Source organism: Bombus vosnesenskii, unplaced genomic scaffold (assembly GCF_011952255.1).
Source record: "Bombus vosnesenskii isolate JDL3184/JDL3185 unplaced genomic scaffold, Bvos_JDL3184-5_v1.1 scf7180000013264, whole genome shotgun sequence".
Lineage (NCBI taxonomy): Eukaryota > Metazoa > Arthropoda > Insecta > Hymenoptera > Apidae > Bombus > Bombus vosnesenskii.
This window is the reverse complement of record NW_022882924.1, coordinates 1,010,961-1,034,665: the sequence shown is the minus strand read 5'-3', so window position 1 is coordinate 1,034,665 and position 23,705 is coordinate 1,010,961. Positions and strand designations below refer to the sequence as shown.

Genomic DNA, 23,705 nt, shown 5'->3' with positions numbered 1-23,705 from the left:
CGTAGGATCGGTCGGCCTCGTACATAAATTTCATCTATATGGGAGCGCCGATCGGAGCGCGTGTAACAGAGACTCTCCCGTGGCATAGAGGGATCCGGTGAAACGGAGGCCAGCAGCGGACATCGAGCAGCGAGGAAGAAAAGGACCGCGCGACGTTGAACAAAGAGAGGCAACCGAGAGAGCTTCCGATCCGCGGAGGTAGCAAATACCTGGCGCCTGTTTGTAAACCCTTTAACGGTAAATCGTCGTTCTAGAGGGTCGATGTTTGCGCGTTTGCTCGCCTTCCTTTCCACCTCCTCCAGCCGCTCGTTGTTATCGTCGTCATCGTTTCCTCCGTATATCTCTGCGAATGCTCGCGTAGGTGATCTTCCACCAAGATGCAGTTGCGTATTAAAGAGGGGAAAGTCGGTTCGGCGTGACAACGTCCGCCTCGATACTCGTACTTTGTGCCCTTTAGTCACGCTACTGACGAATACTCCGTCTCTGGCGATGCGTGTCTCTGCGATTCGCCAATCGTTTACTCGCAGTTTCGCGTCGCGCGATTCCGATCGACGTTACCAGCGATTAAAATACCACGAATTTGCGTTCGGTCGTGTACTTTTCCGAGGGAGCCGCGTAAAAACGAGAGCGCGAGGCACGTAAAGGCTGGACCAAGACCCGGGTCGTAAAACGGCGACAACTTCCGGCGATTTGACCGTTTCTAATAACCCGTATATCAGCGGCTCCGCTAGAAACAATTAGGCTACCGGTCTCGAACGAAAGGACGACAGTTACGAGCGGCCGAGGGATTCAAAGAAGGCGGCGAACTTCTTTGATCGGACGTGCCAGTGGAACGGATCCGCCGGCTTTCTCGTTTTAGTCCGAGAAGGTGGCTCCGCTGACTCTACCCCGTTCTTGCAGATAGGCAACGTGGACCCGTAAGTAGACGCGAACGCACGCATTGGCGTCGACTCGTAACCGAAACGTCGAATTTCCGTTTGAATCGCGACGATCGCTTGACTCTGTTTTTTCCAAATTCCCCACCTCTTATGAGGATACGAACACCACTTCGTTTTATCTTACGACGCGTTAATTTCCTGCTCAACATCTTCTTACTCGAGAAAGTAAGTTCGTAGATGGTTCAGGATTTTTAACGATATCGAATATTTCGATAAAGAAGCGAACGACGAGAGAAATCGATTCTAATTGGACGGTCGATATCCGTATCGAAGAGAAATGGAAGGTGGTCGACGACGCTCATGGACAGATTATTCGAGACAGGTGCATACACAGGGGCTGGGGTCCGCGTAGATACGCGGCGGCGTCACGTGTGCGTGGGTCTCTCGTACGTATACGTATATTTTATAATTAGCCGGAGGATCCGCGCGATAAATCAGCGCGCCGCCCGGGCTTAAGACTTAATTAAAAATTTAGTCAAAAACCAATTAGCGGCTACGCCGGATTAACATATTTCTAATTATCTGGCGGACACTTTCGGCCGCCCTATACCGTTGCCTCGACTACTTGCCATATACGAGACCGTCGCTCTCCTCACCGATGACTTTGCGATACATTTCGTTGCGCCCGACGGAGCCCCCCTTTTTTTTCTTTCATTTCTCTTTTCTCCTCGTTTCTCTCATTTTTATTTTTTCCCCTCGTCTTTCGTTCCCTTCGTTCCATAAGATATACATAATACTTCTTTCAACGAAGGATCACGCTCGACTAAGAGACGAGGTCGATGCCACGATCCTCTCTCTCTCTCTCTCTCTCTCTCTCACTTCTACGGATTATTCTTTTCTTTTTACTCTTTTATTTTCTCCCGTTCAATCGTACGTAATGACGATCGATCCAGGTTCGATGACTCTCTCCTTCACTTACCTTTGGCTCTTGGTCGCGTATCCTGAAAGCCACGGAGATTACTTAAGGATCTGGCGTTTCGTTTCGATTTCACGAGTCACTCCTCGATCGATCCGCGAAATAACGCGACAACCTTCGAAGATTTATTACGGTTGGATAAACGCAAGAGTAATCGATAACAAGTCGGCGTAAATACTGAAATCATTTTTATTTCGCTATGGTATACTTCCATGGATAAATTATCATGTTACATTTATACAGAGCGCTTAGGTACATCCGTGACCTCGTCGCGTTCGCAGTATGCTCGCGATACATTCGTCGATCTCGAGTCGATCGCGGATGCCATCGAAATTTACGCTTTTCCTCGTCCTTTGGACGCGCGAAACGGAAAAAATATCCCATTTTAACGAACGCATTTACCGAATCTAGCGAAGAATTTGGCTGGGAAAACGCGCGGATTTCTACGTACCTTTTAGAAAAAAGAGAATTTATTTGTTACGTCACACCGGTTGCTGCGTTCAGCGGACACTATTGAAGATCGCGTGTCAAGTCTGTAATTTCGAATCTCTGTGTGCGTAGCTCGATGAAAGACCGATTAAACGAACGAGACGTCCGACCTGTCGAACTTCTCGACTCGGTTCGATGCGATCGTTAAAGAACGATTTGCGAGCGGGAATTCTAGCTGAGCTGTTCTAGAGTGGAGTCATCGGCTACGTAGCGTATTTCTCTCTTCTTCTTTTTCTTCAACCTAATCGATTATCTCACCCGTAAATTTCCCTCCGGGGGATAAACGAGCCGAAGGAGCGGGTTAATTGAAACGGCGGAGTCGCGATCACAACGTCGTCGAGAGTCGCATCTCGTTTTGCTCTTTTCGTCGATCGCCTCCGGTTTTCGTCGCATTCTCTCTCTTCGCGAAATCGGAAGCCGAACGTCCTGTACATGCGTCGATATATTAATATTTATATATACATACGTACACTTACGCGATTCGATAGACGTCTATTTACAATATATACATCGGTTTCGTACGATTTTTTTCATTGTGAGATCAAACGCCTTGAAAATGCTTTCTAAATGCCGTCGCGTCACGATCGTACGGACCAGCCTCTCGACTATTCGATCACGTTCGTCGTCGTATTCGTAAATTCATCCGTGTCTGTTTCGCGCGGAATAAAATCATTTCGGGGCGAAGAAACCGGCGAACGTAGGAAAACAAAAGAGAAACGAAAGTCAGCGAGTTCGGTGCCACGTTTTCAAAGACTTTTCCCTGACTCTGGCGAACGATCGCGGCAGTAAAAGTCACCCGTCGATTTATCGTTTCGCGACCAAAGCTGAAAACATTTCGTCGCGTCGCTTCCTACGACGAACGAACACCGGCATTCTCGTATCGCGCGTTATAAACTCGCGCCGACCTCGCGTACAATTTCCTTCACGTCCGTACCAGATCGTTCACTTATCGTCACTGGAATAGGTTTCGCAGATTCGATGGAAGCGAAATCTCCGATTTCTCCGAGGTTCTCCAACACGGTGATGAGTTTGAAGATCGCGCTTTTCACCCGACCGGTGGTTATCGGTTTGTTTTCCTCTTCCTGGCGATAGACCGTAAAGTCTTTTGGAATGTGCAGCTTTCGCTTAATTAATGGCATCGCGGTACGTCGTTCGCGATGCCACCCTTCGAAAACCACCTTCTCTCTATTCTTTCCTTCGCTATTTTCCTCGCAATCACAAATCACTGATTATTTATTACCACAAATTCGAAAAGCCCCTGCTCCATTTATTCCACCCGATTTTCTCACCCCTTCGTTTCATACTCGAACACCGACCGCGCCTCGAAAAAATAATTTCTCTGCTTTCCCGAATCTCGAAACTTTGACACCGATTCTCCAAACCCATCACCATCTTTCAAACCACCACAGATTCCTCTCTGGTCCTCGTTTCTTCCACCTCGTTATCCGCACAGCGATTCCACAAGTCGCTTCCAACGAATCTCGCAGTTGTCGTTTTTTTTTTTTTCCAAACGAAGTCGACGAGCCGCCAGGCTATGGTCCAGTCGATTCCGCGAGTCGTTCGAGCTCGATCGAATCTCGCAACGCGTTTCTTGTCGTTCAGCAGTCTGGATCAGGCAGACTGGCCAGGATTCGAGCGACTTGAGTTCGCGCAGCTCGACTCTGCCTTATTAAGGTCTGTGTCCAGGGGGCCCCATGAACATGGCTGCCGCGGCTGCGACATGGGTGTGCCTAGCCATGGCCGCCGCGATGAAGGGAGGCACTCCTGGTGTTCCAGGAGGCCCCACTCCGGAGAACATCAGGCCAGAGCCAAAACTCGGGTGCAACAAGGGCCTCGCGGAAAGCCTCAGCTTCTCGATTTCCGCCTCCTGCAGGCGCTTCGCCTTCGCTCGCCTGTTTTGGAACCAAATTTTCACCTGCAACAGAGGAAACTTGTGAAGGGTTAAATCTGGTTACCGAGGGTCACGAGAACCGATTGTTTCGCGCTATCTTTGCGAAGAAGTTGGCTTTGTTAAAAAATAAACCGATGCATTCGTCGGTTTCTACTGGCTCCGCGATATCCTCTTGTAACCTAGTCGGACATTCGCGAGATCTCAGAGCCGAACGATATACACGTCCGTTAAATTGCGTAATTTGTACAAATAAAGCGTTCTTGATCTTTGCGTTATTTCTCTACGAGACGACCGTGTTCTTCTCTTCGGATTTGGAGATCGATTACGATTACCAACGAAAGCTACAAATCCCCTTCAAGATTGGTCGAGAAATATTTCGTTGCACGGACAACGACGTAATAATCGCACGAAGTAAAAATTCTTAACGATCGATCGTCGCTGCGCTCGGTTCTCAAAATTTGTTCTACAAATCGTTACCGCAGAAACGAGCACCGCATCACCTCGAGCTATTATCCGGTACGTACGTAGCAGTAACCGTAATCGACACCCAAGACGCTATTTATTTTCGACTCGTAATTTACGTCTACCGCTAGACGATCTATAATTTCCAAGACGGATTTTCGTCGAACTTCGTCCCCGTACTCGTAGACGACTGGTCCACGGAAGCTTGACGCGACTTGCAGCTAAAGTAGAAAACGGTCGCGGTGGACGGACACAGGCGAGAGAGATACGCGCGGCCGCGTAATTAAATAATTACGCTATCGATCAAGCGTGCGCTACGTAAGCGGTCTAACAAGGGACGCGACGGGATCGAGCTGAACGTCGAGTAGAGAAAATAGGTGCACCACGGTACTGCATGAACGGCTATTTAGCGCGTAATTAGCCGGCTCAAATTGGTGAAAGCAGCCGGTCGTACGGAGCGGCCTGTTGGAATTCGTCGATGTAGTTGGAAACTTGCTACGTGGAAAAATATGCGGCTCGAATTCGCGGCTCGAAACCCTTCTCTCGGCCGGTTAATTGTGTTTGCACAGTCGCCGGCCAATTTTTCTGTTTGGACAGATGCGGCCGCCGCTGTAGCCGCGTCGCGAATCATCGAATTGCGACACGCTGTCCGACCATCGGTCCTCCGGCGTTTAGCGTCTGTTTTTAGTAGCAAGTACGAGCAATCGATCGTGATTTCCCTGCGGGAATCGCCCAATGGAAAATTTTGCGTTCTCTTTGGTCGCGTCAGCGACTATTTAAAGAACGTACGCACGGTTGTCTCGATGTTATTAATCGCACCGGCGATGTATAAAGAATCGTACCTCGAATCGAATTCGTCGATACCTTGGCCTAAACGTGTTGGTAAAAGGTTCGTAATTAGAATTGGTTTAGGTGCATCCGATAGGTAGAAAAGGAGAAAGACGACGCGTGTTCGAGATCGAAGGATTTCGATGAAACGGTCGCACGAACAATGGATTGTTCGAATTAAACGGAAATTATTCAAAAGATTTGTTGGAATCGTTGAAATATTCCTAACTGTTATAGTATCAAGGATGTTGGAAGAACGCTTCATCCAGCGACTTAATCCATCATCCGAACGCTAATGTCCTAGTAGCTGCATGCGTAACAACGACGATCTTCCTATTATCGTCGTTATTATTCTCGTTACCACTATTTTTATCGAGCGTAATGCGCGCCGACTACGTTAGCTCCCCGGGGAATTAGCATTAAACACCCTGGAGCACGCGTAACGAGTTCAAGGAGCCGTAATCTGATCGCTAAAGCTGGTATAATGTTGGCGAGTTTAAGGGTAAATAAGAATGCAGATGCGAGAAAGAAAGAGAAAAAAACCGATATAAATCGCGTAACTCTTTAATAAATCAGCCACGATGTCGGACACGTTAGGCGTATGTACGTAACTCAGGCCTCGCGGAGGATACTCTCGTCGCTTAGAAAGTAGAAATCTCGCATCGCGTGACAATGTGCAATCAAATCGTTACTGGTTCCCCGAAGGAGGAAAGACATATTGCGATATTCCGCGTGGTTTTTCTCTTCAGCGACGACTTCCTGTTTTTCACGGTTAGCCTAACGCTTTACCATCGACGGTTCGCGCGCTCAATTTTCCAGCCACGGGAATAGTAACACCGCCTCTGCGTTTTCTATTCCGTTCCTACGATTATCCTCCCTTTCCTCGATCACCGTGTCGAAGGATTAAAGTCGATCCTTCGACCGGAGAAACCGAACAGGTTAAATCTCGATCGTTGTCCTCTATCTGTAACGCGTAGGCGACTGGATCGAATCGATCCATAACGGATCATTTTTCAAAGACACGAACGGCAACGCCAAAACCGTTCCTTCGAGAAGGATCGATCCCTCGAACAGGAACCGAGAAAACGGCGCTATTGCGTTGTAACCGCGCGAATATCGCAAGCCAAATCGCGGACATACCTGTTCGTCGCGGCTGAATAACGAGAGAAGAGTGCCGACAGGGTGGCGATGAGGAGACTGTTTCGGAAGGACGAGGAAGACGAGAGGCGACGGAACGATCGTAGCTTATCTAAGCAAACGAACAGGACGAGGCTTCGTTTCGTCCGATGCATCGTAATGAATTCGCAAAGTGTATTCGAACACGCTAGCCGAGCGAACGATAATAGCCCGATGGCGATCGTCTTTTTGGTCTGGCTGCTACACGTGTTGCGGGACAACGAACGTCTAGCTGGCGTTAACGCGGCTGGTTAATTTTATTACGGATTTTTCTTCCATCGTTATTCAAACGACCGTTAAACGAATCGAGTCGGTCGGCCGCGAGATTACGATTCGCCTGACAAATTTCTGTCTCGTGAGACACGATCTATTTCAAACATACTTACATCGGCGATGATTAGCGGCTTAGTACCGTGGTTAATTAATATCCCGGCAGAGCGTGTATTTCGTTATCATCAGCGGAGGAAACAGTTGACCGCGTTTAGTACAAATTAGCAGTAGAAGCAGAACGTTAGGGTCAGACAGCTAATCACCGTGCTCTCTCTCTCTCTCTCTCTACCCCAGTGTATCGATAAAAACACTTTTCAATGTTCCAGGCCGAGTTTTCGTTATTCCTAAGCAATTTTACAAGGTGCACGTAGCAAATGAACCAGCGTATCAACTTTACGAGTCTCTACAAGCAGGTGAATTTATAGATCCGGTCAAGCCGTGGTATAGTTACGCGTGTACATGGTAAGTCCTTCTTAGTATCGCAATTATATCGCCTACAATGTACAGTTGTTCGTGAAAGTATCCTAACACTCCTAGAAACGCTTTTTACGAATATGTTGCGCGCGTTATATAAAACATTTTGAAACTTGGTCGACGTAAAGTTTGAAAGAAATTGCGCCCGAAGCGAGCGATCGGGTGTCGCAAAAACGCACGGAAACTCCAAAAAACCGAAACGAATTCGTGTATGTATTTTGATTCGCCACGGTGTCGCGCGTACGTACGACGATGCATAGAATGGAGAAATGGAGAAAACAATTCGGCCCGGTCGATCCGTTACCGGCGGCATTTAAAAGCGTCTTCTGTTCGTTGCGCGCCAAATGAGCACCGATCATTTCGCCCGATACAAAAATTACGTATAATATCATTTCATTACGTTCAATTTAATTAACGTCAATCATGTTAATTGCCAGCCGACTCCGTAGAAGGGTGTGTAATTACCCGCCTCGATGTGATGTATCTGATGCGCGAGAACCAGACAAGAATTTGCTCGTTTCGATCGCGACCTGGCCGGGCAATTACGAAACAAAGAACGAACGAACGAACCGGCCGTAAGAGAGGGAAATAAAATAGCATCGCGAGAAACTACAGGGAGACGAACAAATGTACTTAAAGGACGGACGAATCGTAAGTTCACGGGACGGGCTTTCGAACGAAATGAGCCTCTTGTTGCGTGCGAGCCACTCTTTTTTGCGACTTTCTCTATTTACGCGTTTCCGAGAATAGCTTCTTAGCCTCTTACAAGCTCGAGTTCTACGTATTTCAGGCTACGATATTTCCAAGTATCTAATATCTGGCTGAACGATCGATTAAATCTCTTCGCAGTGTAACTCCCGTTTACTCGCGGCTCCTTCGTACGAACAAATTAACGCTCATCTTCGGCCGAGCTTTTGTTACTCGAACTTGCGAACTTGCCGTTGTATAGAGTTTCACGTGTATCTCTATATCGACGGACGATCGTTCGTTCGAGCGGTGTTTCGTAGATTGCGCGTGTGTCATAAAGGGACAAAATGCACAGACGTGCTCAACATCGGTTTTCCGTGCATTATCTCGTATCGTCGGAACTAATAAGAGGAGATAGCCGGTAAATCTTCGTCTTCTCCCCAGACACGTTTAGTCAAACCGTGTTTTACTATACACATTTTCAAAACCTAATAGTCAATTTCCATATTGGTACTTGAGCGTCCGTTATTTACTTTCGACCACTCAACGGGGACATACAAATTTACGATCGTTTGATTATCTCCGCCGAAGTACGTAATTTCTTCGAGCAATACTCTACGGAGTATAGCAACTAAACGCGTAGGATTTCTTTACGTCCGACGCGTCTACACGCGTTTGCAAAGCCGCGCGCAAAACGCTTCTCCTCTAATGGCTAATTGTTCGCGGCGGTTAGAAGCTTAATGGCAAACTCTTTCGACGAGTCTCACCTGCGTTTCCGTGAGGTGAAGGGACGACGAGAATTCCGCTCGTTCGGCGATGGTTAGGTACTGCTTTTCGCGAAATTTTTTCTCCAGGGAGAGCAGCTGCTGCGTGGTGAACGGTGTCCTCGGCTTGCGATTTGGCTTGTGCTTCCTCAGGGTGCACCTGACCGGCCCTGGCCCCGGTCCTGGCAGCCTCAGATCGCCTGCAACAGATCCGAAAAACTGTCGATCAGTGATAAAACACGATTGGACGGGGACTGGTTCTCCCAGCAACGTACACTTTGGCGAATTAGAAATTTATTCGAGGGAAGTCGAGGATCCTTTGCAAGATCTGTGGAATAGGGCGTTGTCGAAGAGAGTATCGAGCCTTTTCAAAGATACTTGCGCGAAGAACCAAAGAATTAATTACCTTTCGAGGTAGGTAGATTAATTACGTGATCTGCCGAAGCAAAGGTAACGAAACACGGCGGTTTAAGAGGCAACGTTATAAACCGGCGATGTCCACGACCGCGATGGCGCAGCGCTCGCTCGATCGCTACACGAGAGAATATGTCTACACGCGGAATAATTAACACGAACGATCACATCGGGGAAGCGAATTAAGATATCGACGGCACGGAACCGTAGAGTATTTTTTGGCGATGCGATAGTCCAGGTAATTATTGTCGTACTATCGAGGCTGATAAATTAACGTTCGATATCGTGGTTACCGACGCACGGGGAAACACGATGGAAAGAAGAGAGAAGGGAAGTCGCAATTATACCATTATTTTCATCATCTTTCTCCGTGCCACTCGTCAATGATTAATGCATTTACGGATATTTACGCTTACTTACTAGACCGCTATTTACACACAACGAACGCGAACACACGTTTCTTCCGTCTGTCTCTTCCTTCGGGCGGCTCTCGATCGATTAAAAATGCATTATGTCGGTCGATCGAAGCAGCGAAAGGAAGATCGTCCATGCTATATATGTATATATTTATATATATATATGCTTATCGTTTATTATGTCATCGAACGCGATAGAAACGAGAGAGACGCCCTCGAATATCCGATAGCGTTACAAAGTTCGTAATATTAATCATGTCTGCGCAGATTTGTTCGGATGGTACGAAATTATCGTCGCGTTATTCCCGTGTACGCGTTGCATAATAATTATCCGCGAGCCACCGATAACGTTCACCGACGGCCGTTAATTAGCGCGCGCGCGCGCGCGCTACCCTTTCAACGAAAACGCGCTAAACTTTTACCGGTTTCCTTCCTTTACCGATTTCAATTCGGTTCGTCGAGAACGATTTTACGCGATTTCATTATTCCAGCACCTTAAGTTCAGTCCTTGGCTTCGAAGTATCGACGCTCGTACGAAATGGCAAGATCATCCTCTTTTGGATGTCGTCGGGGAAATCGGCGTACTCGAGTGTTCGACAAATTCACCTCAGGTTCGACACGAACCAAGTACAGAACGCCAACTGGACTTTCATCGACTGCAAGAAACTCACGGGAAAGAAAAAGACAAAGAGACAGAAACGATCGAGATGGCAGCGCGAAAATCCAGCCTCGTTTCGCGTTAACGATCGCGTTCACATAAATTACCCGGTCGTCGATCGTGCGTGCGCACGCGCGTTTCTCCGCGACCAGCGTCGACCGTTCGTCGTTTAATCCCCGATTTACAGAAGCGAACCCGGGCACGTTCGACCGCCGAGGCCAACGGTTCCCCGCCGATCGGTTGCCAACGATCGATAAAATTGAATCGTAAAGAGGAAAAAAAAAAAAAATAAATCGTTTGCCCGTTACGCTCGCGTTTCGTTCAACGCGGTGATTATCCTCGCGTCCTGCTGCCGTTCGATGATTAACTCGTACGCGTGTCATTAGCCGATCCTTCCTTCGGTCTGCTCTCGTTTTGCTACGGATTCTTTCTCCGCCAGAGAACGACTGTCTCGTCGTTCGTGGTATTTTAAACGAACTCGCGAGCTTCGAGCATCCTTGTACGTTTCAACGTAGGCATACCCGTTGCGATCGAACGTCTGTCTATAACGTCTGCCGGTTCTACGGCAAAGAAACTAATTACTACTCGTTTACCTGAAAGCTTCAGCCACTCTGTAAAAACTACCGTTCTACCGTTACCTCGTCCGTCGATTCATTTTTACGATGCAATTTTCACCATGGACAAGGCGACGTTAAGGGGACACACAATTCGCCGCGTTGCTTCACCGGTACGCTCGATTATCGTTAACGGTACGAAGAAAGGAAACGTCGTTAGCGATCGTCCGTCGTCGATCGGTAGGTAAAACTATCGGTATAGCATCGGCAAGGTGAATCGGTAGAGTACTGCGACGTGTGGACGATTTCGTTGGTCGGCCCCAGTGACAAAAAGCCACTGTTCGGTCGAGGACCGGGTCGAAAGGATGACGATTTCGTGGCAAGCAGCGGGGCAACGGCGAATTCCACGCGCTAATTAACGATCGGCCAGGGACAAAAAGCGGGGAACGGGCTGGCGGCATTGTCCAGCGGATCTGTCGCGACATCGGTATTACGTCTTCCATTCTGGTTGGCGTTGCCCGTTTCACCGCTATCGACCAGCCTGCTTGGCTAGTCCGCTCACATAACCGATCAATATGTTCCTCTTAGAGGCTAATTAATTTCTGCTAATTAAACGCTCGCTAGGATCTCCGAGGAAATATATCTTGCGGCCTGACTTTCCGCGGAGCGCGTGGACAAAGCACCTGCGCCTGTCCCTGGCCAGCCTGGCGGAACTTTTACGCTCTTTCCTTTCGTGTTCTCGCGTTTGTGCGCGAGTTTGGCTCGGCATTGTCTCTCGGCACCACGTGGCACACGGAAGTTTCAATGGGCGATTGCGTCGGCTGCTTGCGACACTCGGCCGCTGAGAGGCGTTCGCGACGGCGTTACTCGAAGAAACGATCCAGGATATTCGAAAGGAATACGTTCCGCGAAAAGAAGCTTCGAGTATAGATTCGAATATTCCCGTGGCTGTTTCCGCGGCAGAAAAAGCCAATTAGAAATCTATAGCGCGTGAAAAGCTCTCCTGGTCCGGGAAACGACTTCCATGTACAAACGATGTTAATGGACCAACGATAGCGTAAATCCCAGTTCCGATAAGACAAGCGACTGCGATCGCTTCGCTTTTTGTGCCTCGTAATTGGAATTGCGATGGAAGAAAGCAATTAGTCGTGGCCGACGTAAAGATCGAGTAAAATCAAGTGATCGTAATTAACGGTTGCCCGAACGTATGTACCTACTGTATTCGATATTTAACGGTTTACGACATTTTAGAACACGACACGAGAAAGCTGCCCTTAAAATATCCACGCTTTCTTACCTTTTTCACCGATAACTCCGCGTCACGGAGTCGCGTAAAATGTTCGTTATTAATTATCGAGATTTATCGCGAATCATTTGTATCGCGAGCTTCTTCTCCGTACATCTAACGCATTATCTACTCGCGAGGGAAAGAGTAATGAATTCCCAATGAAGTTGCTCCATCGCGGCGGCAATAAATTCTTTGCCGGGTAAAATAGTCGCTGATGAAACGCAGAACGAAACGGGTTTCATCTTTTGCTCTCTGTCGACGCTCGCGATATCGCGCTAACAATTCGCGTATCGCGGCCAGTTACGTCTCTTACTAATCACCGGCCCCTCGTTCAATATGTTTCTTATGAACGACAATTAATTTCTGCTAATTAAATGTTCGCATAATTTATGATCGATACGTGGCAGCGTATACGCGCGAACGTTCTCCGCGGAGAATCCAGATATTCGTCGACTCTCGGCCAGCAGCGCGACAAAGTTCCCGACTCTTTCGCAAATAAGACGAACCTCCAACTCCGACCGACCAATTAAACTTTTACTCCTGCTCTGCTGCAATAAGTTGCACCCGATTACTAATTTGCCCGCTTTCTACGATTAATTGCGGATCATAAGCCGCTGGGATAGCAAGCGTGCGTTGTTCTTCCTATATAATTTTCTTTTATCGTTCAATCTTCTACCAGTTTCCGTGTTATGGCAATATCACTTTTTGCGACATCTCTATCCTCCAGCAAACTCTACGTTGAACGCTTTGACGTTAATTTTTCACCTAAATGTCAGGTTGTAACGAGTATTGAGAAATATTATAGAAACGTTAGTCGTGTTACTTGCGTTAGCTGCAACGAACGAACACGGTACAGGTACCTGCGTATAATTTCATATAATTCACTAAAAGTCCAATAACGTCCACGTTGTTTTCCGCGAAAAAGACGATAAGATAACGGATAATCGTTGCTTCGATTCCCTTATCGAATAAGACACGGAGACCTCTTTTTTGTTTTTTATTAACGCGGAGGAAATCCGCACGAACACCAGGTCGCTTCTGGGGATAAGCGGCGTGGTAGTGCCGGACCTAACGAAAACTTAATTATTTAATCTGCCGGAGATTCGAAATTAACGAGACGTCGATCGACGCGTGATGAAACGCAGCACAATCGGAAGAGAAATGCTTCGAGTGGCAAGCACGCGTCTCCGTGAATCGGCGATTCCAGTCGCGCAACAGATCGATATGTTCTTCTTGCTAGCCAATTAATTCTCGTTAATTACCACATGCTACGTAGGGACTAACGAGGTTAGATGCGTCAGGCGCGTACGATCGCATTGTTTCGTCCGCTCGTTGTCGTTCGTTGTCGAATATTCCCGTATCGTTTCACCGAGAAATCGCGCGCGGTCCGCGCTGCGCTAGACCCAGCCACGCGCTCGAACCGCGCTAATTAAACGCGTTAATAACGATCTCCGTGCATGCGGATCGTTCGTTTGCTGCGCCGCATAATTAGCGATAAAAATCGGCATGAATGGAATATCGATCGAGTCAGAGAATAAAGAGAACGATACTTCCGTTGGCGTTGCGTGTTCGGTACGTTGGTTATCAGCGGCAGCAGTTTCGTTCTGACGAATTTTAGAAACGATAGTTGTTACGTCGTTGGGGGGAAAAACCATATATAGCGACGTTTAGGAAAAATTACACGGTAACGTTTCTGTTCTTCTCGTTCTATCGAGTAAGATTCTTTCTGTCAAAAATTTCCCAGTTTCAGCGATGAATTCTCTAAAATAGGTTCTACTGTTTTTTTTTTTTTTTATAAAAGAAATATTTCGCCAAGATCGGAACAAACGATAGTTGTACAAATTCTTGGTTGACGGATAGAGTTGGACGTTCGACCTAAAGTTCAACGTCTTTCATTGGTTTTTTTATCGAGATACAAGGTCGACGGATGTCTGTATGCGGTTTATTTAGTCTATTTGGCTATGCGGTGAATGTAGATACACGGTAATCCCATGAGAAGCCGGCGAAATGCTAATTCGTCGCGTTATCGAATAGCGAACCACCGTCTCTCTCAAATTCTCCATGAATCTGAAAGCAGCTTCCATAAAAATCCTTCGAACAGGTGTGCACCATTTATCCTATCTCGGCGTGTCCGGCGGAGTTACTTATCTACCATCGGCGGTATCTAACTCAACGTATCCAACAGCCGCCGAATTGTACAAAACGTTGCAAATGAATGTGATTCATTAGCGTCCGAGTCCACGCTGTAATTCGTTTCTCTGTCATCTTCAATAGCCCCGAATATGAGAATCACGGAGAAAAAGAACGGTAAGTGTGTTTTTCCTAGCATTCGTGCACTCTAGCGTCGCATTATCATCAAGCAGAACAATTTTAGTATTACGCGATTGAAAACGAGAACAACTTGTTAGTCACAGAGACGTGACGCTTTCAAGGACAACCGAGAAAATTTCGATAGAATTTCGCAGAAGTCGAAGGTGTAATTAACCGGACAAGCGGATTAATAATTTCGAAGAGGACGAGAAAACGCACGTTCAAGCGCAACGTCGAACAAAAAGGCAATTGCGCTAACCAACGCGGGATCGATCGACGACGCGACGTACCGAGTTTCGAAATTGCTGTGCCGTAAAAAATGAGAAACGTGGCTTGTTACGTTCCTCCCTCTCCTCTTCGTATCGCATCTGCGTCTTGTTATCGCTGCGTCTCTTCGATTCTTAGAAACGCCCCGTTGAAAAACCTGAACCGCTGCAAGGAATACGCAAAGATATCGAGACGCTTCGGAAGAATGTCGGTGGTCGATTATCAATAAACGAGAAGAAAGGGCTCGTTTCACGGCAATTAACGCGCCAAGGGGTGGATTTTCTTGGGCCGGCTTCCGGAAAAACCGCGGCAGACCGTCGGCGGTGCTCGTTTCCCCGACGAAACGCTACGTGGACGGTAATTACGCTCGGGCAGGAATGATGAATTGTTCGAAATATTTTGTGGAACATCATCGGGGACGAGCGTCGTTAATTCATTCCTGGACACGGAGGCCAGCAGATAAATGCGTACAGGCCGACGGTGGCGTTCGAGCGTTATAAATGACGTCCGTATTCATAATTTTCGAAACGCCACCGCCCAGTGACAGGCCTACGGATTATCTATCGGCTGGACGAGGCTAGTATCGCACACACCCTCCCCCCTCGATACCCCTGCCTTTCTGATAACCACCCTAACTCTCTGATGAGCTTTCCATCGTCTAACTTTTCGTCGACGCCTGCCATCCTTCGTACGATTCTACCACGTTTCTACGAACCGATCGCGATTAACGCCATCGAGAATAGAGTTCGAAAGTTGAATTTTTATAGAAACAGAGATTTCGAAGGTTATGGTCGAAGTTACGCGCGTCACTCTGCGAGTAGTATCGGAAAAGCAAAAACGGCCGAAGCTAGGTGAAAGCAGGGCAATTAGAATTTGCAACACGACTCCTCGCGGTCTGGCTATGTTTTTGCGTGGCAACGAAGGCACTCCATTCACAGCTGTCGGCAATGCGTTTTTCTCCGCTGAATATTTCGCCGGCACGCAACGGCATTCGCGTTTCTATCGTTCGACGATGACCACCGACGAATTTAGCCGAGAACCAGTTCGCTTTACCAGTAGCAATTTGCCCGACCAACGAAAGATTCGATAGCCCGCGAAAGCTACTAACGTACGCAGCCGCTGGCGAGTTCGCAACGACGTTTTAACAGATGGTGCAACGGGAACGTTGAACGTTCGCGAGATAATATTCATACACCTTGCACGCCTCTCGCTTCATCAACTTGCCGATCCATCTAATCGCCGTTCCACTCGCAAGATTGCAACGTCTACTAGAAAACCGAAGGAGAAATGGTAACGAACGAATCTCGGCGTAGAACAGCCATCTGCTAAAGGAACCTAACTACCGAAAGCATCCTAATGTCTGGCTTCTGTGGATCGTGCCAGAACACCCTGGAAATTCCACGTCGAACCGTCGTCACCCACGACTAGCGTCGTACGCGTTCGAAAAACTCGTTCACCTCGAAGAGATGCTGTCTAATCAGTGGCCATCCACCGAGACAGCGAAGGAACGGGAAAGACTGCGTTAATCAGCGTCGAGGAAATTCGAAACGGATCAACTTGGCCGGAGCTCGGTCGAGAGACGCGGGTAATTGGTCTCGCGCTGCAAAGCGAACGAAAAAGATCTCGCAGGGGGCGATAGAAGGGAGAAAAGGAAGACGGAGGAAATATCGTGACCGATATAGAGAAGGAGAAGAGCGTAGAGAAAGGGGAGACAGAGGCGAGCGGTTTGTCGTTATTATTCGCAAAAAGCGCGAGTGGATGAGGTTGGTCAGGAAGCTGGGTGTGCCAGGGCGAACCTAACAAGGGCAGTTTTTAGACCGACTTGAATGCATTATGGATGGCCGACGTTATGTATGACTCTATCATGCTCCTCGGAGCTCGAGAACTACCGAGTACACCTCCCTGTGTCCATCCCCTGTCTTCAGCGTTGGGCTACACGGTGCTAACGACACTACCCGAGAGATGTACTTCTCTTCCACACGTACGCGTTCGCGTTCCTTCCTCGAGATCTTTCTACCAGCCTTTAACGACCTTCGAGATTTCTTTCTCGGAAACGACGCGCGTTTCCCACTACCGTACCGTTTGTAATTTCGTTGGCGAAAACTACGGAACTCCGCTTCCCTCGTCGAGTCCCCGTTTTGCATGATTTCTCGATTTTTGCATAGACCGTCGAGATTCGGATAAAGGGACAACCAATGACAGTCTAGTATACGTATCCTTTTTATTTATATATTTTATTTTATAGGTTCGTGGAAGATTTTTTAAATAAACGTTTATTGGGGGAGGGGGGGGGGGATGGCAACAGTTTTAATCGGAGGTCGAGACTCCGAGGGACTCGACACGAAGCTGTTATCAACCGAGGACTTGAGAAATTTTAATTTACGAAACGTCGAACGAGAGTAAATACCTTTTAGCGTAAAGAAGAGAAGAACCTGTAAGACTTTGATCCCGAATTCTCTGAACGAAGTTAATTTGGCAGGGTAAAAATTTTAATTGGAGCTAGGCAGAATTACCAGACTTTAAAGCAGTTGACACAAAGCTGTCATCGACGAGGTGAAATTGTCAATTACGTGTAAGAATCGACGTGGATGTCAGAATCAGGAGCGAAGGCATTGCCACGGCACGTTTCCGCGAGTAGAACGATTCATGGATCGAAACGGGTAGCCAGCTAGTTTAATTGACCGATTATTTCGCGTGGTTGACGTATTCCACGCCCTGGCTCGACAGGAAACAAAAGTAATTCCAGTCAATCGGTGATTTACTCGATCGCCATAGTCCTCTAACGTCGAAGACCGATTTTTTCTTCGAGCAAATCGTTTCGTGGAAATCGTTGCGACACTAAACGTCACCGATACCGACGCGATTAACAGTTTTCCCTGGATACATCGACGCGCTGCTATCCGCCAACTTTCAAATACATATTTCGTTTCGCTTCGTAAACGACGATTCTCGTTTCTCATCCGCGTCAGGATGACAACGAACGCTCAAGCAGGAAACGAAGGATGGAAGGTGCGTCTAACAGCCTGGGTAGTTGGTATCAAAGAATCGCGAATTGTTAATCATCGTCATTGTTCGAGCGACATTAACGCAACAAAGTCGAGAAACTGGAAACCATTGTCGTTAGATCTCTGGCGCGAAGATAAAGAATGCAATTCAGAAAAACGCGTCTCCGCATTGTCCATGTTGCGTCGCATATCGCGATACGAAAACCAGACGTAAAAGATTCGTTACGTCCAATCATCGTGTTTGCCGTGACCGCGTCGTCTGCTCGTTAATAAATCATTTTTCCGTCGAATCTAACAATCTCGCGATACCCGATCTCATAGTCCGCGATATCGTTTATTTTCGTTCGCGAATATCGACGTCGAGCCCTCTCAACGCGTATGTATCGTTGCCAAAATGCGAAATTCCTGCCGCGTCTTACAGCCACGTAGAACCAACCCGAGGAAAAACTTAGTATAAATTCGCGAGAGAACTCGGTAGAACAGCGTGGTCTCCTCTCGAGGTGGAAAGGCTTTTCTAGCCTAACAACTTCCGAGTTCCAGAGTTGAATTACGTAGCCGTAGCCGAAGAAGCGGACCAGTGGCGAACGCTTTAGCACGTAATTCCGATAATAACCGGGTTCTCGCGTGACCGGCACCGCTAATATCGAGCGTTATGGGGCTGCGTGTTACGAGTGTCGTGGCCTGTGCCACCGGCACCCGGCGTACTCCTTCCTAATCATCAACATTGTAACCTGGGACTGCCGCGCGGCTCGCAACCCACCGCCGATAGGCGAAAAAGAAACGAGAATAACGATTTACGGAGGCAAGTTAGTTACGCCGTACCCGTAAATCGGCTTGATAAGTAGCGTGTACCCGGCCCTCGGCTAATATTCCACCGGCGAACCGCGCGATGTGGCTTTGATGCCGGAGAATAATGGGCTGCGCGCGCGCGCCAGCCGCGAATCGATGCTCCTTTCTACGGTTCGCCTGAATTTCAAGCGGTTTCACGCCAACCGGTTTCCCATTTTCTTCCGTTTATACCATTTAGGAGGCGGGCTTTGTTATTTCCGAGATTCGCCCGTGTATTTCTAACGCGATGGTACAGGTTGGTCGAGGAACCGAGATCGTAATAGCAAGATCGTGTTAGCAAGTAGCGAGAGGAAGCGAGTTTCTTCGAGTAGGATGGACGCGCGCGCGTTCTGTTTCGATAAGGCGATACCATGGTGGATTATACGCGTCTCGTTTTTACAACCGACGATTAAACGCGCTCTTAAGGGACTCCTTTATTGCGAATAATCTGTACGAAGGGATCAATTCGGCTGTAAAATTGTGCGCGCAATTACGGTCGACTCGAGCGCGAGATGTGGGACGCGCGATAGCGGTTCCATCGTTTATTTTATAATAAGCGGCTTCCGTCTCTCTGGCGGACTCGAACACGCTGCCTCTCGGGCCTGCCCTTTAAATCACGGGCTTCGCTTTCGTTCGTCGATCGCGCCGTTCGATCCGGCGATTCTGTTCCGGACCGGCGAGTGGCACCGTCCTTACGGAAACGCACGGATGGAAACACGGAGCGGGTCGAAGGTCAGGACAGAAGAAAGAAAGGTACTTACCGTTCGGACTAGTTGGCCCTCCGTGAGGCGTGTAAAGATGTCCGTGAGGATTGTGCGGGTGCGGAGGTGGGGGTAGCCACGCGAAGCCCGCGAGAGAATGCGGAAATCCCGCAGGATTCCAGCCGGGTGCACCGGGTGCACCGGCGAGGTAAGGCGGTCCTTGAGACGGCCTCTGAACTCCCGGATGAATCGGTTGAGGCACTACCGGACTCGACTTCTCCTCCTTCTCTTGATTGTTGTCCAGCTCTCTGTCCAGCTCGCAGTCCGAGTCCATCACGTTTAAATCCTCCGACTGTCCCACGCTTCTGATCTCTTGATCCTCCAGATCCAAATGATCGGTGGTCCTGTCGCCTTCCAGCGAACGATTCGCCTCGGAGTCGCTTCTATCGTCCATGATCTCTCGTCTACTGACCGGCGACACGGATCGCGGACCAGCGATCCTGTCCATCCTCTCGTCCTCCTCCTGGCCGCGTTCCCTCTGAATCATAGATTCGGCGATCCTGTTGGCCGGCGAACTGGCGGACAATCGTCGATCGTCTCGATCCCTCTGAACCTCCTGGTCTATTCTAATCGGCGACGAAGACTTGTCGTGACTGGCCGTTCTCGAGAAATCCTTCACGGTGAGAATCTCCTGCCGACCGGCCGACGGATGATCCTGATCCAGTCTGCTCGACGGATGATGATGATGATGATGGTGATTGGCGAACGCCAGCCCGTGTGGACTCAACCTCGCTAGTAACTCTCTGCTCTGAAGTCTCTGCTGTTCGAGAAGCAACTCGCGATACCTCGCTTCCACGTCCACGTTTTTCTCAGTATCCATCCGATCGTCGCTCTCTCGTCGAGCGAACGCGCCACCGCTGACGCCGGTCTTCTTCATGTCGCTCAGCAGGGAGTCCACGCTGAAGCTGATCTTGCCGCTTCGTGGCTTCAAGTTGGACGACGCGGACGTCGAAGTTGCCATATCGACGTCCTCGCAGAGGCGATCGTTTCCGGTTCCTTGGCCCGTCACCACGCCCTCGCTGTTACTCATGCCGATTACCCTTTTTTCCTTCCTTTTCGTACCGCTCGAGAACGAGGATCGTGGGATCAGGTCGTTGGTCGATTCTCGACGAGTTAGCAGGCTATGAATTTCGTCGTAGCGCCTATCCTCGGTCGAAGCACGAGCTTCCTAAATGTCTCTGCAAGACCTCGCCATCGATCACTTAACGCACATCGTAATTTTCACTCGGCTATCTGGACGACGCCACTAGCAGCTAACGAGCGGACGTGCGTGCTACTCGCCACCGCTTTATCCTTGGAAACCGTTCGTCTTCTACCGGCACGAGTATCGTCCACCGACCTACGATGTCGCGGTCATCGTTCTCCGTTTTCCTCGCTTCTGCACGCTTATCGACGCCAACTGCCGAACGTCAGTGCGACGTGCAAGGGACAACTGTCATCGTAGCAGTTTATCGACTCGCAATTAGTTCGATACCGAGCAGCATCATCGGCGATGTTCACGGGCTGGCATTCGACGAACGACTCCCAAGCCCGTTATTCTCAGAACCCGCCGCATCGTCGTGGACCGACCGAGCCGGCGCGAGCGGATCCCCCCATTAAAGTCACAACAGTTTCTTTACGAGACCGGCATGACGATTCGATTTCTCCCGGTCTTTCTGCTCAAGCAGTCGACGACATTGTCGTTACCGATTCTTACGGTTCTTCCCTCGATCCACTTTTCGGTCTCGGTTCGACGAACGAGCGACGCGTCAATACATATCGTCGATCCGTGTTTCCGACGCTCACAGTCTCTCGCGCCAGTGCACTTGCGAAACGACGTCGAATCGCAAGAGCCAAGAACCAAGCGCACTTCTCAACTTCGTATCTCTCGTTGTCAGAGTTCCGTCGAACGATTCCGTCCAAGCGTCGATTGCAACATACGATGCAATTTCCCAGGTAACCGAAGCTCGTAGCCGATGCTAGGATTCGCGTATCGTCCCCGTCGCACTCTCACAATCCGGTGTCACAACGGCCGGCTACGCGCGGGGGGTGTGCAGAGCGTAATCTGCGTAATCTGCCGCGTGGTGGCCAGTGCTGGCGCGGAAACGACACTGATTACCAGTTCGGCTGCGGCTGCGGCCTGCCGAGACGTCCTCTCTCTTCTCGGTGGCGGCCGGCGTCGCGGTGCTTGCCGCCGTGGCGCGCCGCCCCCGCGGAACCCGTGCAACCGGTACCGTGTCCTATCCTCGGCCAATGCGAACCACTCCAGTCACACCACAGCCCTAACCCGGACCCCTGTTCGGTGGGCGTGTTTGTACCGCGCGACTCGGCCAATCCAACACCAGTTTCAACGTCGCCTTCGAGTTCTTCTCCCGCTTCGGCATCGGGGAAATCGAGTTGGCCCCTCGCGTTCCCATCGTCTGGCAGATGGCGTTGCTTGGATCGAGAACGTGGTGGCGCTTGATGCGCGTCGTCGCGCGTGGGGATGAAAACGAGCGAGTGGACGAGCGTGGGGGAAGGTCGGCTCGAAGGGGCTGAAGCGGAACGACGCGGGGTCCGGGATGATGAGGCGACTGCTCGGGGAACGTGACGACTCCTAATTGTCTAATTCCCGGGCGCGATGCGCGAATTGATTGGCAATCCCCGCGTGCGTCTGTGTCGGTACCTGTGCGTGAGCACGCGTGTACGCGCGCGCGCACGTTTCCTCCTCGTCTCCCTCGTCGCGTCGTCGCGTCGTCGTGGCTACGCGCCTGTTTGACGAGATAATGACGTTGTCGGGATACCTTGGTCGAGCTGCTGCAACGAGCAGGATCATTTTTTCTGCGGAAATTTCGCGATCTCTGGACTCGCACGTAGGAGGGTGTACGTACGAGGCAGGGGTGGCTCGCGTTGTACCAGGCTACGATAGACGACGGTATCGAACGGTCGGTGATTGATGGAAATTGGAAGTTTGATTGGCAGGTTTTTGACGCGCTTGTTGTGGATTCCCAACTGACTGGCCGTTGAAGACGGGAAATGACGGACCGAGTACAGCAGCGGTCCACGAGGGTGCACGTTAAACGCGCGGGATAACGAGATAAGATCCTCCGGGTTAGCTTCTAGTTTTTATTCTCGTCAGATCGAAGCCTCGCCATTGATATCGTGCCGGTACAACGAGCGACTTTGCAACTTCGTTATCGAAGGGCCGAAAATCCCCGCCGAAAGCTCGCATCAAAGACCATCGTAATGAGGCCACGGAACGCAAAATTAATTGCCTCCCGTAACGAGTGAATCCTCGTCAAAGGGGCATTAGGCCGGCGAATCCCCGGGCACGCGGTCGACTGGCCTTTCGCGGAATCTTCGCGATGTTGTTGTATACCGGCTGGACAATATTTTAGGATTAAACTAATCCGATCGGCAGGTTGCCGGTGATAGTCCCGGGTGACAGCCAAAAGCCGCAACGTCCCGCGGGAGAACCACGTGGAAGAAAAAGGAGCAGAACTTTCCCGTCACAGCGAATCAAGCCGATTAACCAAAATCTTGTTAGAACTGCGCGACAGGAAACTCGTGGGGTGTCGTTCTGGAAGGATGTTCGCGCGAAACTTTACCAAGCTTCCTCTTGAAAACCTCCGTCGATTTTCTCGACAATTTTTTCCCGTAGACGTTACAATTTTATACTTTCGACGAAAGCTTCGCTTTCCTGCGAAACGAATCGCAGATAGTTACGCGAAATCGTCGTCGATGCACCGAAATTCCATGACCCTAATAGCAACGACGATATCGTTCTCCAGCGGCAATAACGAGGAAGATTTTTTCCAATTACCAACGTCATCGTCGCCGTCGTTATTGTCGTCCTTCGGCTGCGAATCGACGATCCACGGAGGATCAAGCTCGGACGTCCCTCGGTTCCTATCGAAAACGAGCAGAACCAGCATCCCTCCGCGTACCGTCATCCTCCCTCTCCCTTTGGACTTCCGCGAAGGAGGAGTTAGCTGCTCGTCTCGGGACATTCCCAAAGCCGTTTGCACATTAGCGGGGAATAAACGACACCGAAATATAGCGCGGATGCGCGATCGCCATAATAGGAGCGCCGAGTAGTCTATTAAGCGTCCTCAAAACCAGTTAGTGAGTCGGCAATCCAGTTTAGGTACAAAATGGCTGTCGTTTAGCGAGGATTAATGGTCTCGGGAGTGCCTCGGGGCAGCATAATGGGGCAGATGCGTCCTGGATGAGGGGGAACCATCCCCCCCTCCACCTTTCCCCGCCTCGTCCCTTCTCCGTCGCTCCCGTATCGCGACACAACCACCCCGCTGGCCTAGCCTCCCTTACTCCACCCCTCTGCTAACCTCAT

The 23,705-nt window shown here is 49.5% G+C and overlaps 1 protein-coding gene across 1 annotated transcript; it reads right to left on the bottom strand.

Annotated features, from left to right (window-relative positions):
• Positions 1–2,025: 2,025 nt before the first annotated feature.
• Positions 2,026–21,128, bottom strand: LOC117238232. Its single transcript, XM_033502982.1, has 3 exons — positions 19,397–21,128; positions 8,899–9,095; positions 2,026–4,258 (listed from the first exon to the last, which is right to left on the bottom strand). The coding sequence occupies exons 1-3, from the start codon at positions 20,424–20,426 to the stop codon at positions 4,013–4,015; spliced, it is 1,473 nt and encodes a 490-aa protein (XP_033358873.1). The 5' UTR covers positions 20,427–21,128; the 3' UTR covers positions 2,026–4,012.
• Between the last annotated feature and the right edge of the window lie 2,577 nt (positions 21,129–23,705).